Source organism: Petromyzon marinus, chromosome 84 (genome assembly GCF_048934315.1).
Source record: "Petromyzon marinus isolate PM22_M1 ecotype Great Lakes invasive population chromosome 84, UKy_Petmar_22M1.pri1.0, whole genome shotgun sequence".
Taxonomy (NCBI): Eukaryota; Metazoa; Chordata; class Hyperoartia; order Petromyzontiformes; family Petromyzontidae; genus Petromyzon; species Petromyzon marinus.
Genome location: NC_133749.1, coordinates 3264365 through 3283029, shown reverse-complemented (window position 1 = coordinate 3283029; position 18665 = coordinate 3264365). Strand labels below are relative to the sequence as shown.

General features: G+C 53.5%; 1 protein-coding gene across 1 annotated transcript in view; it reads left to right on the top strand.

Annotated features, from left to right (window-relative positions):
* LOC116936887 (E3 ubiquitin-protein ligase BRE1B-like) overlaps nt 1–18665 on the top strand; it is a 114444-nt gene that overhangs the window by 50739 nt on the left and 45040 nt on the right. The window contains 2 exon segments of the mRNA XM_076057761.1: nt 783–918; nt 3998–4119. Coding sequence (XP_075913876.1) covers nt 783–918; nt 3998–4119 — 258 coding nt within the window.

Sequence of the window (18665 nt, the reverse complement as noted above, 5' to 3'; positions counted from 1 at the left end):
GTGTGTGTGTATGTGTGTGTATATATCTGTGTGTGTGTGTATCTGCGTGTGTCTGTGTGTGTATATCCGTGTATGTGTGTGTCTGTGTGTATCTGTGTGTATCTGTGTGTATCTGTGTGTGTATCTGCGTGTGTGTATCTGCATGTGTGTGTGTGTGTCTGTGTGTGTGTGTGTATCTGTGTGTGTGTCTGTGTGTATCTGCGTGTGTGTGTGTGTGTGTCTGTGTGTGTCTGTGTGTGTCTGTGTGTGTGTGTATCTGTGTGTGTATCTGCATGTGTGTGTGTATCTGTATGTGTGTGTGTCTGTGTGTATCTGCGTGTGTGTATCTGTGTGTGTATATCTGCATGTGTGTGTGTGTATCTGTGTGTGTATGTATATCTGCATGTGTGTGTCTGTGTGTGTGTGTGTCTGTGTGTGTATCTGTGTGTGTGTGTATCTGTGTGTGTCTGTGTGTGTGTATCTGTGTGTGTATGTGTGTGTATATCTGTGTGTGTGTGTATGTGTGTGTCTGTGTGTGTGTGTGTCTGTGTGTATATCTGCGTGTGTGTGTGTGTGTGTATATCTGTGTGTGTGTCTGTGTGTGTATCTGTGTGTGTATCTGTGTGTGTGTATATCTGCATGTGTGTCTGTGTGTATCTGTGTGTGTATATATCTGCATGTGTGTGTCTGTGTGTGTGTCTCCGTGTATCTGTGTGTGTGTGTGTGTGTCTCCGTGTGTCTGCGTGTGTGTCTGTGTGTATATCTGCGTGTGTGTATGTATCTGCCTGCGTGTGTGTGTGTAGAGTGATGAGTTGGGTCTCCAGAAGAAGCTCCGCACAGAGGTGATTCAGCTGGAGGACACCCTGGCGCAGGTGCGCAAGGAGTACGAGATGCTGCGTATCGAGTTCGAGCAAAACCTCGCTGCCAACGAGCAAGCGGGTAGGCACGGGTACACACACGGGTACACACAGGTACACACACACATACACACACACACACGGGTACACACACACGGGTACACACACGCACACACACGGGTACACACACGGGTACACACAGGTACACACACAGGTACACACACACACACGGGTACACACACACACGGGTACACACACACGGGTACACACACACGGGTACACACACGGGTACACACAGGTACACACAGGTACACACACACACACGGGTACACACGGGTACACACACACGGGTACACACACACACACGGGTACACACACACACGGGTACAGGTACACACACGGGTACACACACACGGGTACACACGGGTACACACACACACACACACGGGTACACACACGGGTACACACAGGTACACACACACACACGGGTACACACATACGGGTACACACAGGTACAGGTACACACACAGGTACACACACACGGGTACACACACACGGGTACACACACACACGGGTACACACAGGTACACACACACACACACGGGTACACACACACGGGTACACACACACACACGGGTACACACACGGGTACACACAGGTACACACACAGGTACACACACACGGGTACACACAGGTACACACACAGGTACACACACGCACACACACGGGTACACACACGGGTACACACAGGTACAGGTACACACACAGGTACACACACACACGGGTACACACACGGGTACACACACGCACACACACACACACAGGTACACACACGGGTACACACACACACACAGGTACACACACACACGGGTACACACACGGGTACACACACGGGTACACACACAGGTACACACACACAGGTACACACACACACACACAGGTACACACACACACAGGTACACACACACACACAGGTACACACACACACACACACGGGTACACACACACACGGGTACACACACACACACGGGTACACACACACACGGGTACACACACACACGGGTACACACACACGGGTACACACACGGGTACACACAGGTACAGGTACACACACAGGTACACACACACACACACGGGTACACACACGGGTACACACGGGTACACACACAGGTACACACACACAGGTACACACACACACACACAGGTACACACACACACACAGGTACACACACACACGGGTACACATACACACACAGGTACACACACACGGGTACACACACACACACACACGGGTACACACGGGTACACACAGGTGCACACACACACACGGGTACACACACACGGGTACACACGGGTACACACAGGTACACACAGGTACACACACACAGGTACACACACACACGGGTACACACACACACACACACGGGTACATACACACGGGTACACACACACGGGTACACACACGGGTACACACAGGTACACACACGGGTACACACACGGGTACACACAGGTACACACACGCACACACACGGGTACACACACGGGTACACACAGGTACACACACAGGTACACACACACACACGGGTACACACACACACGGGTACACACACATGGACACACACACACACATGGCACATGGGTACACGCACATGGACACACAGACACAGGTATACACACACACAGGTACACACACACAGGTACACACACACACAGGTACACACACACACAGGTACACACACACACGGGTACACACACACACAGGTACACACACACACACAGGTACACACACACACAGGTACACACACACACAGGTACACACACACACACAGGTACACACACACACGGGTAGGCACGGGTACACACACGGGTACACACACACACAGGTACACACACACGGGTACACACACACACGGGTACACACACACGGGTACACATACACACGGGTACACACAGGTACACACACGGGTACACACACACGGGTACACACACACAGGTACACACACAGGTACACACACGGGTACACACACACACACAGGTACACACACACGGGTACACACACACGGGTACACACACGGGTACACACACAGGTACACACACAGGTACACACACGGGTACACACACACGGGTACACACACACACACGGGTACACACGGGTACACACGGGTACACACACACACAGGTACACACACACGGGTACACACACACGGGTACATACACACACACACACGGGTACACACACACACACGGGTACACACACACACGGGTACACACACACACGGGTACACACACACACGGGTACACACACACACGGGTACACGCACATGGACACACACACAGGTACACACACACAGGTACACACACACACAGGTACACACACGGGTACACACACACACGGGTACACACACACACAGGTACACACACATGGACACACACACAGGTACACACACAGGTACACACACTGGTACACACACACAGGTACACACACAGGTACACACACACAGGTACACACACATACAGGTACACACACACACACACAGGTACACACACACACAGGTACACACACACACACAGGTACACACACAGGTACACACACACACAGGTACATACACACACAGGTACACACACAGGTACACACACACACACACTGGTACACACACACACACACAGGTACACACACAGGTACACACACACAGGTACACACACACACTGGTACACACACACACTGGTACACACACACACAGGTACACACACACAGGTACACACACACACAGGTACACACACAGGTACACACACACACACACTGGTACACACACACACTGGTACACACACACACAGGTACACACACACACACAGGTACACACACACACTGGTACACACACACACAGGTACACACACAGGTACACACACACACACAGGTACACACACACACACAGGTACACACACACACAGGTACACACACACAGGTACACACACACACAGGTACACACACAAGTACACACACACACAGGTACACACACAGGTAGTCAACATCTCATCAGGGTCGGGATCGAACCTTGATCGACCAATCAGCTCGTTCCCCTGCAGGCTACGCTCGTGACCGCCCCCCCCCTCGTGCCCCCCCCCCCACGTGACCCCCCCCCCCCACGTGACCCCCCCCCCAGGCCCCATCAACAGAGAGATGCGCCATCTCATCAGCAGCCTGCAGAACCACAACCACCAGCTGAAGGGGGAGCTGCAGCGCTACAAACGCAAGCTGCGGGAAGCCTCCTCCGACATCGCCAAGGTGCCCTGAGACCCACACGGAGACCCACAGAGACTCACAGAGACCCACAGAGATTCACAGAGATTCACAGAGACACGCAGATACTCACAGAGGCCCACAGAGACTCGCAGAGACTCACAGAGACTCACAGAGACTCACAGAGACCCACAGAGACTCACAGAGACTCACAGAGACTCACAGAGACCCACAGAGATTCACAGAGATTCACAGAGACACGCAGATACTCACAGAGGCCCACAGAGACTCGCAGAGACTCACAGAGACTCACAGAGACTCACAGAGACCCACAGAGACTCACAGAGACTCACAGAGATTCACAGAGACTCACAGAGACTCACAGAGACTCACAGAGATTCACACAGAGACTCAGAGACCCACACGGAGACTCACAGAGATTCACAGAGATTCACAGAGACACCCAGAGATTCACACAGAGATTCACACAGAGACTCACAGAGACTCACAGAGATTCACAGAGACTCACAGAGACTCGCAGAGACTCGCAGAGACTCGCAGAGACTCGCAGAGACTCGCAGAGACTCACAGAGAAACACAGAGACTCACAGAGACTCACAGAGAAACACAGAGACCCACAGAGACACACAGAGACCCACAGAGACACGCAGAGACTCAGAGACACACACAGAGACACGCAGAGACTCACAGAGACTCACAGAGACCCACAGAGACTCCCAGAGACTCACAGAGACACACACAGACACACAGAGACTCACAGAAGCTCACAGAGACCCACAGAGACCCACAGAGACCCGCAGAGACTCACAGAGACCCACAGAGATTCACAGAGATTCACAGAGACACGCAGATACTCACAGAGGCCCACAGAGACTCGCAGAGACTCACAGAGACTCACAGAGACTCACAGAGACCCACAGAGACTCACAGAGACTCACAGAGACCCACAGAGACTCACAGAGATTCACAGAGACTCACAGAGACTCACAGAGACTCACAGACACACACAGAGACACGCAGAGACTCAATGAGACTCACAGAGACCCACAGAGACACGCAGAGACCCACAGAGACCCACAGAGATCCACAGAGACTCACAGAGACTCACAGAGACCCACAGAGACTCACACAGACTCACAGAGATTCACAGAGATTCACAGAGACTCAGAGACCCACACGGAGACTCACAGAGACTCACAGAGACTCACAGAGATTCACACAGAGACTCAGAGACCCACACGGAGACTCACAGAGATTCACAGAGATTCACAGAGACACGCAGAGATTCACACAGAGATTCACACAGAGACTCACAGAGACTCACAGAGATTCACAGAGACTCACAGAGACTCGCAGAGACTCGCAGAGACTCGCAGAGACTCGCAGAGACTCACAGAGACCCACAGAGACTCACAGAGAATCACAGAGACTCATAGAGACTCAAAGAGACTCACAGAGACTCGCAGAGACTCACAGAGACTCACAGAGACTCACAGAGGCCCACAGAGACTCGCAGAGACTCACAGAGATTCACAGAGACTCACAGAGACCCACAGAGATTCACAGAGACTCACAGAGACACACAGAGACTCGCAGAGACTCACAGAGATTCACAGAGACTCACAGAGACCCACAGAGATTCACAGAGACTCACAGAGACACACAGAGACTCACAGTGACCCACAAAGACTCAGAGACCCACAGTGACCCACAGAGACTCACAGAGGCCCACAGAGACTCACAGAGACCCACAGAGATTCACAGAGACTCACAGAGACACGCAGAGACTCACAGAGACTCACAGAGATTCACAGAGACTCACAGAGACTCACAGAGACCCACACAGACTCACAGAGACTCACAGAGACTCACAGAGACCCACACAGACTCACAGAGACTCACAAAGACCCACAGAGATTCACAGAGACTCGCAGAGATTCACAGAGACACACAGAGACTCACAGAGACCCACAGAGACTCACAGAGACCCACAGAGACTCACAGAGACTCACAGAGACACACACAGACAAGCAGAGACTCACAGAGACCCACAGAGACCCACAGAGACACGCAGACACCCACAGAGACTCACAGAGACCCACAGAGACCCACAGAGACCCACAGAGACTCACAGAGACCCACACAGACTCACAGAGACCCACAGAAACTCACAGAGACCCACAGTGACCCACAAAGACTCAGAGACCCACAGTGACCCACAGAGACTCACAGTGACCCACAGAGACCCACAGAAACTCACAGAGCTCACAGAGATCCACAAAGACTCACAGAGACTCACAGAGACTCACAGAGACCCACACAGACTCACAGAGACCCACAGAGACTCACAGAGACTCACAGAGACACGCAGAGACTCACAGAGACTCAGAGAGACTCAGAGAGACTCACAGAGACCCACAGAGATTCACAGAGACCCACACAGACTCACAGAGACTCACAGAGACCCACAGAGATTCACAGAGACTCGCAGAGACTCACAGAGACCCACAGAGACTCACAGAGACTCACGGAGACACGCAGAGACTCACAGAGACCCACAGATACTCACAGAGACCCACAGAGACCCACAGAGACCCACAGAGACTCAGAGAGACTCACAGAGACCCACAGAGATTCACAGAGACTCACAGAGACTCACAGAGACTCACAGAGACCCACAGAGATTCACAGAGACTCACAGAGACACGCAGAGACTCACAGAGACCCACAGAGACTCGCAGAGACTCACAGAGACCCACAGAGACTCACAGAGACCCACAGAGACTCACAGAGACACGCAGAGACTCACAGAGACTCACAGAGACACGCAGAGACAGGCATAGACTCACAGAGACACACAGAGACCCACAGAGACCCACAGAGACTCACAGAGACCCACAGAGACCCACAGAGACCTGCAGAGACTCACAGAGACCCACAGAGACCCACAGAGACCAACAGCGACTCAAAGAGACCCACAGAGACTCAGAGACTCACAGAGACTCACAGAGACTCAGAGACCCACAGAGACTCACAGAGACTCACAGAGACTCACAGAGACACGCAGAGACTCGCAGAGACTCACAGAGACTCACAGAGACCCACAGAGACCCACACAGACTCACAGAGACACACAGAGATTCACAGAGGCCCACAGAGATTCACAGAGATTCACAGAGACACGCAGAGACTCACAGAGGCCCACAGAGATTCGCAGAGACTCACAGAGACCCACAGAGACCCACAGAGACTCGCAGAGATTCACAGAGACAAGCAGAGACCCACACGGACTCACAGAGACTCACAGAGACTCACAAAGATTCACAGAGATTCACAGAGACACGCAGAGACTCACAGAGGCCCACAGAGACTCGCAGAGACTCACAGAGACCCACAGAGACTCACAAAGACCCACAGAGATTCACAGAGACTCGCAGAGATTCACAGAGACACACAGAGACTCACAGAGACCCACAGAGACTCACAGAGACCCACAGAGACTCACAGAGACTCACAGAGACCCACAGAGACTCACAGAGACTCACAGAGACACACACAGACTCGCAGAGACTCACAGAGACTCACAGAGACCCACAGAGACCCACACAGACTCACAGAGACCCACAGAGACCCACAGAAACCCACAGAGACTCACAGAGACCCACAGAGACTCACAGAGACCCACAGAGACTCACAGAGACCCACAGAGACCCACAGTGACCCACAGCGACCCACAGAGACCCACAGACTCACAGTGACCCACAAAGACTCACAGAGACTCACAGAGACCCGCAGAGACTCACAGAGACCCACAGAGACTCACAGAGATCCGCAGAGACTCACAGAGACTCACAGAGACCCACAGAGACTCACAGAGACTCACAGAGACCCACAGAGGCTCACAGAGACTCACAGAGACCCACAGAGACCCGCAGAGACCCACAGAGACTCACAGAGACCCACAGTGACCCACAAAGACTCACAGAGACCCACAGTGACCCACAAAGACTCACAGAGACCCGCAGAGACTCACAGAGACTCACAGAGACCCACAGAGACCCACAGTGACTCACAGAGACCCACAGAGACCCACAGTGACTCACAGAAACCCACAGACTCACAGTGACCCACAGAGACCCACAGACTCACAGTGACCCACAAAGACTCACAGAGACCCACAGAGACTCACAGAGACCCACAGTGACTCACAGAGACCCACAGAGACCCACAGAGACTCACAGAGACCCACAGACTCACAGTGACCCACAAAGACTCACAGAGACCCACAGTGACTCACAGAGACCCACAGAGACCCACAGAGACCCACAGAGACCCACAGAGACCCACAGAGACCCACAGAGACTCACAGAGACCCACAGAGACTCACAGAGACTCACAGAGACCCACAGAGACCGACAGAGACCCACAGAGACTCACAGAGACTCACAGAGACCCACAGAGACTCATAGACCCACAGAGACTCACAGAGACCCACAGACTCACAGAAACCCACAGAGACCCACAGAGACCCACAGTGACTCACAGAGACCCACAGAGACCCACAGAGACCCACAGAGACTCACAGAGACCCACAGTGACTCACAGAGACCCGCAGAGACCCCCAGAGACCCATAGAGACCCACAGAGACTCACAGAGACACACACAGACTCACAGAGACACACACAGACTCGCAGAGACCCACAGAGACTCACAGAGACTCACAGAGACCCACAGAGACCCACACAGACCCACAGAGACTCACAGAGACTCACAGAGACCCACAGAGACTCGCAGAGACTCACAGAGACCCACAAAGACTCACAGAGACCCACAGAGGCTCACAGAGACTCACAGAGACTCGCAGAGACTCACAGAGACTCACAGAGACCCACAGTGACCCACAGAGACTCACAGTGACCCATAGAGACTCAGAGACCCACAGTGACCCACTGAGACTCACAGAGACCCACAGTGACTCACAGAGACTCACAGAGACTCACAGAGACCCACAGAGACTCACAGAGACCCACAGAGACCGACAGAGACCCACAGAGACCCACAGAGACTCACAGAGACTCTCAGAGACTCACAGAGACTCACAGAGACACGCAGAGACTCACAGAGACCCACAGAGACCCACAGAGACTCACAGAGACTCACAGAGACTCACAGAGACCCGCAGAGACCCACAGAGACTCACAGAGACCCACAGAGACTCACAGAGACCCACAGAGACTCACAGAGACCCACAGTGACCCACAGAGACCCTCAGAGACTCACAGAGACCCACAGAGACCCACACAGACTCACAGAGACCCACAGAGACTCACAGAGACTCACAGAGACACACAGAGACTCACAGAGACCCACAGAGACTCACAGAGACACACAGAGACCCACAGAGACTCACAGAGACCCACAGAGACTCGCAGAGACTCACAGAGACCCACAGAGACTCACAGAGACTCACAGTGACCCACAAAGGCTCACAGAGACCCACACAGACTCACAGAGACACACAAAGACACACAGAGACCCACAGAGACTCGCAGAGACTCACAGAGACTCACAGAGACCGACAGAGACCCACACAGACTCACATAGACACACACAGAGACTCACAGAGACCCACAGAGACTCACAGAGACTCACAGAGACTCACAGAGATTCACAGAGACACACAGAGACTCACAGTGACCCACAAAGACTCAGAGACCCACAGTGACTCACAGAGACCCACAGAGATTCACACAGAGATTCACAGAGACTCACAAAGATTCACAGAGATTCACAGAGACTCACAAAGATTCACAGAGACTCACAGAGACCCACAGAGACTCACAGAGACTCACAGAGACCCACAGAGACACGCAGAGACTCGCAGAGACCCACAGAGACCCACACAGACCCACACGGAGACCCACAGAGACTCACAGAGACCCACAGAGATTCACAGAGATTCACAGAGACACGCAGAGACTCACAGAGGCCCAGAGAGACTCACAGAGATTCACAGAGACTCACAGAGACTCACAGAGACTCAGAGACACACACAGAGACACGCAGAGACTCACAGAGACCCACAGAGACTCACAGAGACCCACAGAGACACGCAGAGACTCACAGAGACTCACAGAGATTCACAGAGACACGCAGAGACTCACAGAGACTCACAGAGACCCACAGAGACCCACACACACTCACAGAGACTCACAGAGACCCACAGAGACTCACAGAGACTCACAGAGATTCACAGAGACATGCAGAGACTCACAGAGACACACAGAGACTCACAGAGACCCATAGAGACACACAGACAGAGACTCACAGAGACCCATAGACACCCACAGAGACACACAGAGACTCACAGAGACACACAGAGACTCACAGAGACTCGCAGAGACTCACAGAGACTCACAGAGACCCACAGAGACCCACACAGACTCACAGAGACACACACAGAGACTCACAGAGACCCACAGAGACTCACAGAGACCCACAGAGACTCACAGAGACACACACAGACTCGCAGAGACCCACAGAGACTCACAGAGACTCACAGAGACACACAGAGACCCACAGAGATTCACAGAGACAAGCAGAGACTCACAGATACACGCAGAGACCCACAGAGACTCACAGAGACTCACAGAGACCCACAGAGACCCACAGAGACTCACAGAGACCCACAGAGACTCACAGAGACTCACAGAGACTCACAGAGACCCACAGAGACTCGCAGAGACTCACAGAGACACGCAGAGACTCACAGAGACCCACAGTGACCCACAGAGACTCACAGAGACACGCAGAGACTCACATAGACTCACAGAGACACACAGAGACACGCAGAGACTCACAGAGACATCCAGAGACCCACAGAGACTCACAGAGACTCACAGAGACACGCAGAGACTCACAGAGACACGCAGAGACTCACAGAGACACACAGAGACACACAGTGACTCACAGACACCCACAGAGACTCACAGAGACCCACACAGACTCACAGAGACCCACAGTGACTCACAGAGACCCACAGTGACCCACAGAGACCCACAGAGACCCACAGAGACCCACAGACTCACAGTGACCCACAAAGACTCACAGAGACCCACAGTGACTCACAGAGACCCACAGACTCACAGTGACCCACAGAGACCCACAGACTCACAGTGACCCACAAAGACTCACAGAGACCCACAGTGACTCACAGAGACCCACAGTGACCCACAGAGACTCACAGAGACCCACAGAGACCCACAGAGACCCACAAAGACTCACAGTGACCCACAGAGACTCACAGAGTCCCACAGAGACCCACAGAGACCCACAGTGACTCACAGAGACCCACACAGACCCACAAAGACTCACAGAGACCCACAGTGACTCACAGAGACCCACAGAGACTGACAGAGACCCACAAAGACTCACAGAGACCCACAGACTCACATTGACCCACAGTGACCCACAGAGACTCACAGAGACCCACAGAGACTGACAGAGACCCACAAAGACTCACAGAGACCCACAGTGACTCACAGAGACCCACAGTGACCCACAGAGACCCACAGAGATTCACAGAGACTCACAGAGACCCACAAAGACTCACAGAGACCCACAGTGACTCACAGAGACCCACAGTGACCCACAGAGACTCACAGAGACCCACAGTGACTCACAGAGACCCACAGTGACCCACAGAGACCCACAGAGACCCACAGACTCACAGTGACCCACAAAGGCTCACAGAGACCCACAGTGACTCACAGAGACCGACAGTGACTCACAGTGACTCACAGAGACCCACAGAGACCCACAGAGACCCACAGAGACTCACAGAGACCCGCAGAGACCCACACAGACTCACAGAGACCCACAGTGACCCACAGAGACTCACAGAGACCCACAGAGACTCGCAGAGACTCACAGAGACCCACAGAGACCCACAGAGACTCACAGAGACTCACAGAGACACGCAGAGACCCACAGAGATTCACAGAGACCCACAGAGATTCACAGAGACACGCACAGAGACTCACAGAGACCTACAGAGACCCACAGAGACTCACAGAGACTCACAGAGGCCCACAGAGACTCGCAGAGACTCACAGAGACCCACACAGACTCACAGAGACCCACAGAGACTCACAGAGACCCACAGAGACACGCAGAGACTCACAGAGACTCAGAGACACACACAGAGACCCACAGAGACTCACAGAGACCCACAGAGACACGCAGAGACTCACAGAGACTCAGAGACACACGCAGAGACTCACAGAGACTCACAGAGACCCACAGAGACGCACAGAGACTCAGAGACACGCAGAGACTCACAGAGACTCAGAGACACACACAGAGACTCACAGAGACCCACAGAGACCTACAGAGACCCACTGAGACCCACAGAGACACGCCGAGACTCACAGAGACCCACAGAGACTCACAGAGACTCACAGAGACCCACAGAGACTCACAGAGACTCACAGAGACCCACAGAGACACGCAGAGACTCACAGAGACTCAGAGACACACACAGAGACTCACAGAGACCCACAGAGACCCACAGAGACCCACAGAGACTCACAGAGACCCACAGAGACCCACACAGACCCACAGAGACTCACAGAGACTCACAGAGACCCACAGAGACTCGCAGAGACTCACAGAGACCCACAAAGACTCACAGAGACCCACAGAGGCTCACAGAGACTCACAGAGACTCGCAGAGACTCACAGAGACTCACAGAGACCCACAGTGACCCACAGAGACTCACAGTGACCCATAGAGACTCAGAGACCCACAGTGACCCACTGAGACTCACAGAGACCCACAGTGACTCACAGAGACTCACAGAGACTCACAGAGACCCACAGAGACTCACAGAGACCCACAGAGACCGACAGAGACCCACAGAGACCCACAGAGACTCACAGAGACTCTCAGAGACTCACAGAGACTCACAGAGACACGCAGAGACTCACAGAGACCCACAGAGACCCACAGAGACTCACAGAGACTCACAGAGACTCACAGAGACCCGCAGAGACCCACAGAGACTCACAGAGACCCACAGAGACTCACAGAGACCCACAGAGACTCACAGAGACCCACAGTGACCCACAGAGACCCTCAGAGACTCACAGAGACCCACAGAGACCCACACAGACTCACAGAGACCCACAGAGACTCACAGAGACTCACAGAGACACACAGAGACTCACAGAGACCCACAGAGACTCACAGAGACACACAGAGACCCACAGAGACTCACAGAGACCCACAGAGACTCGCAGAGACTCACAGAGACCCACAGAGACTCACAGAGACTCACAGTGACCCACAAAGGCTCACAGAGACCCACACAGACTCACAGAGACACACAAAGACACACAAAGACCCACAGAGACTCGCAGAGACTCACAGAGACTCACAGAGACCGACAGAGACCCACACAGACTCACAGAGACACACACAGAGACTCACAGAGACCCACAGAGACTCACAGAGACTCACAGAGACTCACAGAGATTCACAGAGACACACAGAGACTCACAGTGACCCACAAAGACTCAGAGACCCACAGTGACTCACAGAGACCCACAGAGATTCACACAGAGATTCACAGAGACTCACAAAGATTCACAGAGATTCACAGAGACTCACAAAGATTCACAGAGACTCACAGAGACCCACAGAGACTCACAGAGACTCACAGAGACCCACAGAGACACGCAGAGACTCGCAGAGACCCACAGAGACCCACACAGACCCACACGGAGACCCACAGAGACTCACAGAGACCCACAGAGATTCACAGAGATTCACAGAGACACGCAGAGACTCACAGAGGCCCAGAGAGACTCACAGAGATTCACAGAGACTCACAGAGACTCACAGAGACTCAGAGACACACACAGAGACACGCAGAGACTCACAGAGACCCACAGAGACTCACAGAGACCCACAGAGACACGCAGAGACTCACAGAGACTCACAGAGATTCACAGAGACACGCAGAGACTCACAGAGACTCACAGAGACCCACAGAGACCCACACACACTCACAGAGACTCACAGAGACCCACAGAGACTCACAGAGACTCACAGAGATTCACAGAGACATGCAGAGACTCACAGAGACACACAGAGACTCACAGAGACCCATAGAGACACACAGACAGAGACTCACAGAGACCCATAGACACCCACAGAGACACACAGAGACTCACAGAGACACACAGAGACTCACAGAGACTCGCAGAGACTCACAGAGACTCACAGAGACCCACAGAGACCGACAGAGACCCACAGAGACTCACAGAGACTCACAGAGACCCACAGAGACTCATAGACCCACAGAGACTCACAGAGACCCACAGACTCACAGAAACCCACAGAGACCCACAGAGACCCACAGTGACTCACAGAGACCCACAGAGACCCACAGAGACCCACAGAGACTCACAGAGACCCACAGTGACTCACAGAGACCCGCAGAGACCCCCAGAGACCCATAGAGACCCACAGAGACTCACAGAGACACACACAGACTCACAGAGACACACACAGACTCGCAGAGACCCACAGAGACTCACAGAGACTCACAGAGACCCACAGAGACCCACACAGACCCACAGAGACTCACAGAGACTCACAGAGACCCACAGAGACTCGCAGAGACTCACAGAGACCCACAAAGACTCACAGAGACCCACAGAGGCTCACAGAGACTCACAGAGACTCGCAGAGACTCACAGAGACTCACAGAGACCCACAGTGACCCACAGAGACTCACAGTGACCCATAGAGACTCAGAGACCCACAGTGACCCACTGAGACTCACAGAGACCCACAGTGACTCACAGAGACTCACAGAGACTCACAGAGACCCACAGAGACTCACAGAGACCCACAGAGACCGACAGAGACCCACAGAGACCCACAGAGACTCACAGAGACTCTCAGAGACTCACAGAGACTCACAGAGACACGCAGAGACTCACAGAGACCCACAGAGACCCACAGAGACTCACAGAGACTCACAGAGACTCACAGAGACCCGCAGAGACCCACAGAGACTCACAGAGACCCACAGAGACTCACAGAGACCCACAGAGACTCACAGAGACCCACAGTGACCCACAGAGACCCTCAGAGACTCACAGAGACCCACAGAGACCCACACAGACTCACAGAGACCCACAGAGACTCACAGAGACTCACAGAGACACACAGAGACTCACAGAGACCCACAGAGACTCACAGAGACACACAGAGACCCACAGAGACTCACAGAGACCCACAGAGACTCGCAGAGACTCACAGAGACCCACAGAGACTCACAGAGACTCACAGTGACCCACAAAGGCTCACAGAGACCCACACAGACTCACAGAGACACACAAAGACACACAAAGACCCACAGAGACTCGCAGAGACTCACAGAGACTCACAGAGACCGACAGAGACCCACACAGACTCACAGAGACACACACAGAGACTCACAGAGACCCACAGAGACTCACAGAGACTCACAGAGACCCACAGAGACTCACAGAGATCCGCAGAGACTCACAGAGACTCACAGAGACCCACAGAGACTCACAGAGACTCACAGAGACCCACAGAGACCGACAGAGACCCACAGAGACTCACAGAGACTCACAGAGACCCACAGAGACTCATAGACCCACAGAGACTCACAGAGACCCACAGACTCACAGAAACCCACAGAGACCCACAGAGACCCACAGTGACTCACAGAGACCCACAGAGACCCACAGAGACCCACAGAGACTCACAGAGACCCACAGTGACTCACAGAGACCCGCAGAGACCCCCAGAGACCCATAGAGACCCACAGAGACTCACAGAGACACACACAGACTCACAGAGACACACACAGACTCGCAGAGACCCACAGAGACTCACAGAGACTCACAGAGACCCACAGAGACCCACACAGACCCACAGAGACTCACAGAGACTCACAGAGACCCACAGAGACTCGCAGAGACTCACAGAGACCCACAAAGACTCACAGAGACCCACAGAGGCTCACAGAGACTCACAGAGACTCGCAGAGACTCACAGAGACTCACAGAGACCCACAGTGACCCACAGAGACTCACAGTGACCCATAGAGACTCAGAGACCCACAGTGACCCACTGAGACTCACAGAGACCCACAGTGACTCACAGAGACTCACAGAGACTCACAGAGACCCACAGAGACTCACAGAGACCCACAGAGACCGACAGAGACCCACAGAGACCCACAGAGACTCACAGAGACTCTCAGAGACTCACAGAGACTCACAGAGACACGCAGAGACTCACAGAGACCCACAGAGACCCACAGAGACTCACAGAGACTCACAGAGACTCACAGAGACCCGCAGAGACCCACAGAGACTCACAGAGACCCACAGAGACTCACAGAGACCCACAGAGACTCACAGAGACCCACAGTGACCCACAGAGACCCTCAGAGACTCACAGAGACCCACAGAGACCCACACAGACTCACAGAGACCCACAGAGACTCACAGAGACTCACAGAGACACACAGAGACTCACAGAGACCCACAGAGACTCACAGAGACACACAGAGACCCACAGAGACTCACAGAGACCCACAGAGACTCGCAGAGACTCACAGAGACCCACAGAGACTCACAGAGACTCACAGTGACCCACAAAGGCTCACAGAGACCCACACAGACTCACAGAGACACACAAAGACACACAAAGACCCACAGAGACTCGCAGAGACTCACAGAGACTCACAGAGACCGACAGAGACCCACACAGACTCACAGAGACACACACAGAGACTCACAGAGACCCACAGAGACTCACAGAGACTCACAGAGACTCACAGAGATTCACAGAGACACACAGAGACTCACAGTGACCCACAAAGACTCAGAGACCCACAGTGACTCACAGAGACCCACAGAGATTCACACAGAGATTCACAGAGACTCACAAAGATTCACAGAGATTCACAGAGACTCACAAAGATTCACAGAGACTCACAGAGACCCACAGAGACTCACAGAGACTCACAGAGACCCACAGAGACACGCAGAGACTCGCAGAGACCCACAGAGACCCACACAGACCCACACGGAGACCCACAGAGACTCACAGAGACCCACAGAGATTCACAGAGATTCACAGAGACACGCAGAGACTCACAGAGGCCCAGAGAGACTCACAGAGATTCACAGAGACTCACAGAGACTCACAGAGACTCAGAGACACACACAGAGACACGCAGAGACTCACAGAGACCCACAGAGACTCACAGAGACCCACAGAGACACGCAGAGACTCACAGAGACTCACAGAGATTCACAGAGACACGCAGAGACTCACAGAGACTCACAGACACCCACAGAGACCCACACACACTCTCAGAGACTCACAGAGACCCACAGAGACTCACAGAGACTCACAGAGATTCACAGAGACATGCAGAGACTCACAGAGACACACAGAGACTCACAGAGACCCATAGAGACACACAGACAGAGACTCACAGAGACCCATAGACACCCACAGAGACACACAGAGACTCACAGAGACACACAGAGACTCACAGAGACTCGCAGAGACTCACAGAGACTCACAGAGACCCACAGAGACCCACACAGACTCACAGAGACACACACAGAGACTCACAGAGACCCACAGAGACTCACAGAGACCCACAGAGACTCACAGAGACACACACAGACTCGCAGAGACCCACAGAGACTCACAGAGACTCACAGAGACTCACAGAGACACACAGAGACCCACAGAGATTCACAGAGACAAGCAGAGACTCACAGATACACGCAGAGACCCACAGAGACTCACAGAGACTCACAGAGACCCACAGAGACCCACAGAGACTCACAGAGACCCACAGAGACTCACAGAGACTCACAGAGACTCACAGAGACCCACAGAGACTCGCAGAGACTCACAGAGACACGCAGAGACTCACAGAGACCCACAGTGACCCACAGAGACTCACAGAGACACGCAGAGACTCACATAGACTCACAGAGACACACAGAGACACGCAGAGACTCACAGAGACATCCAGAGACCCACAGAGACTCACAGAGACTCACAGAGACACGCAGAGACTCACAGAGACACGCAGAGACTCACAGAGACACACAGAGACACACAGTGACTCACAGACACCCACAGAGACTCACAGAGACCCACACAGACTCACAGAGACCCACAGTGACTCACAGAGACCCACAGTGACCCACAGAGACCCACAGAGACCCACAGAGACCCACAGACTCACAGTGACCCACAAAGACTCACAGAGACCCACAGTGACTCACAGAGACCCACAGACTCACAGTGACCCACAGAGACCCACAGACTCACAGTGACCCACAAAGACTCACAGAGACCCACAGTGACTCACAGAGACCCACAGTGACCCACAGAGACTCACAGAGACCCACAGAGACCCACAGAGACCCACAAAGACTCACAGTGACCCACAGAGACTCACAGAGTCCCACAGAGACCCACAGAGACCCA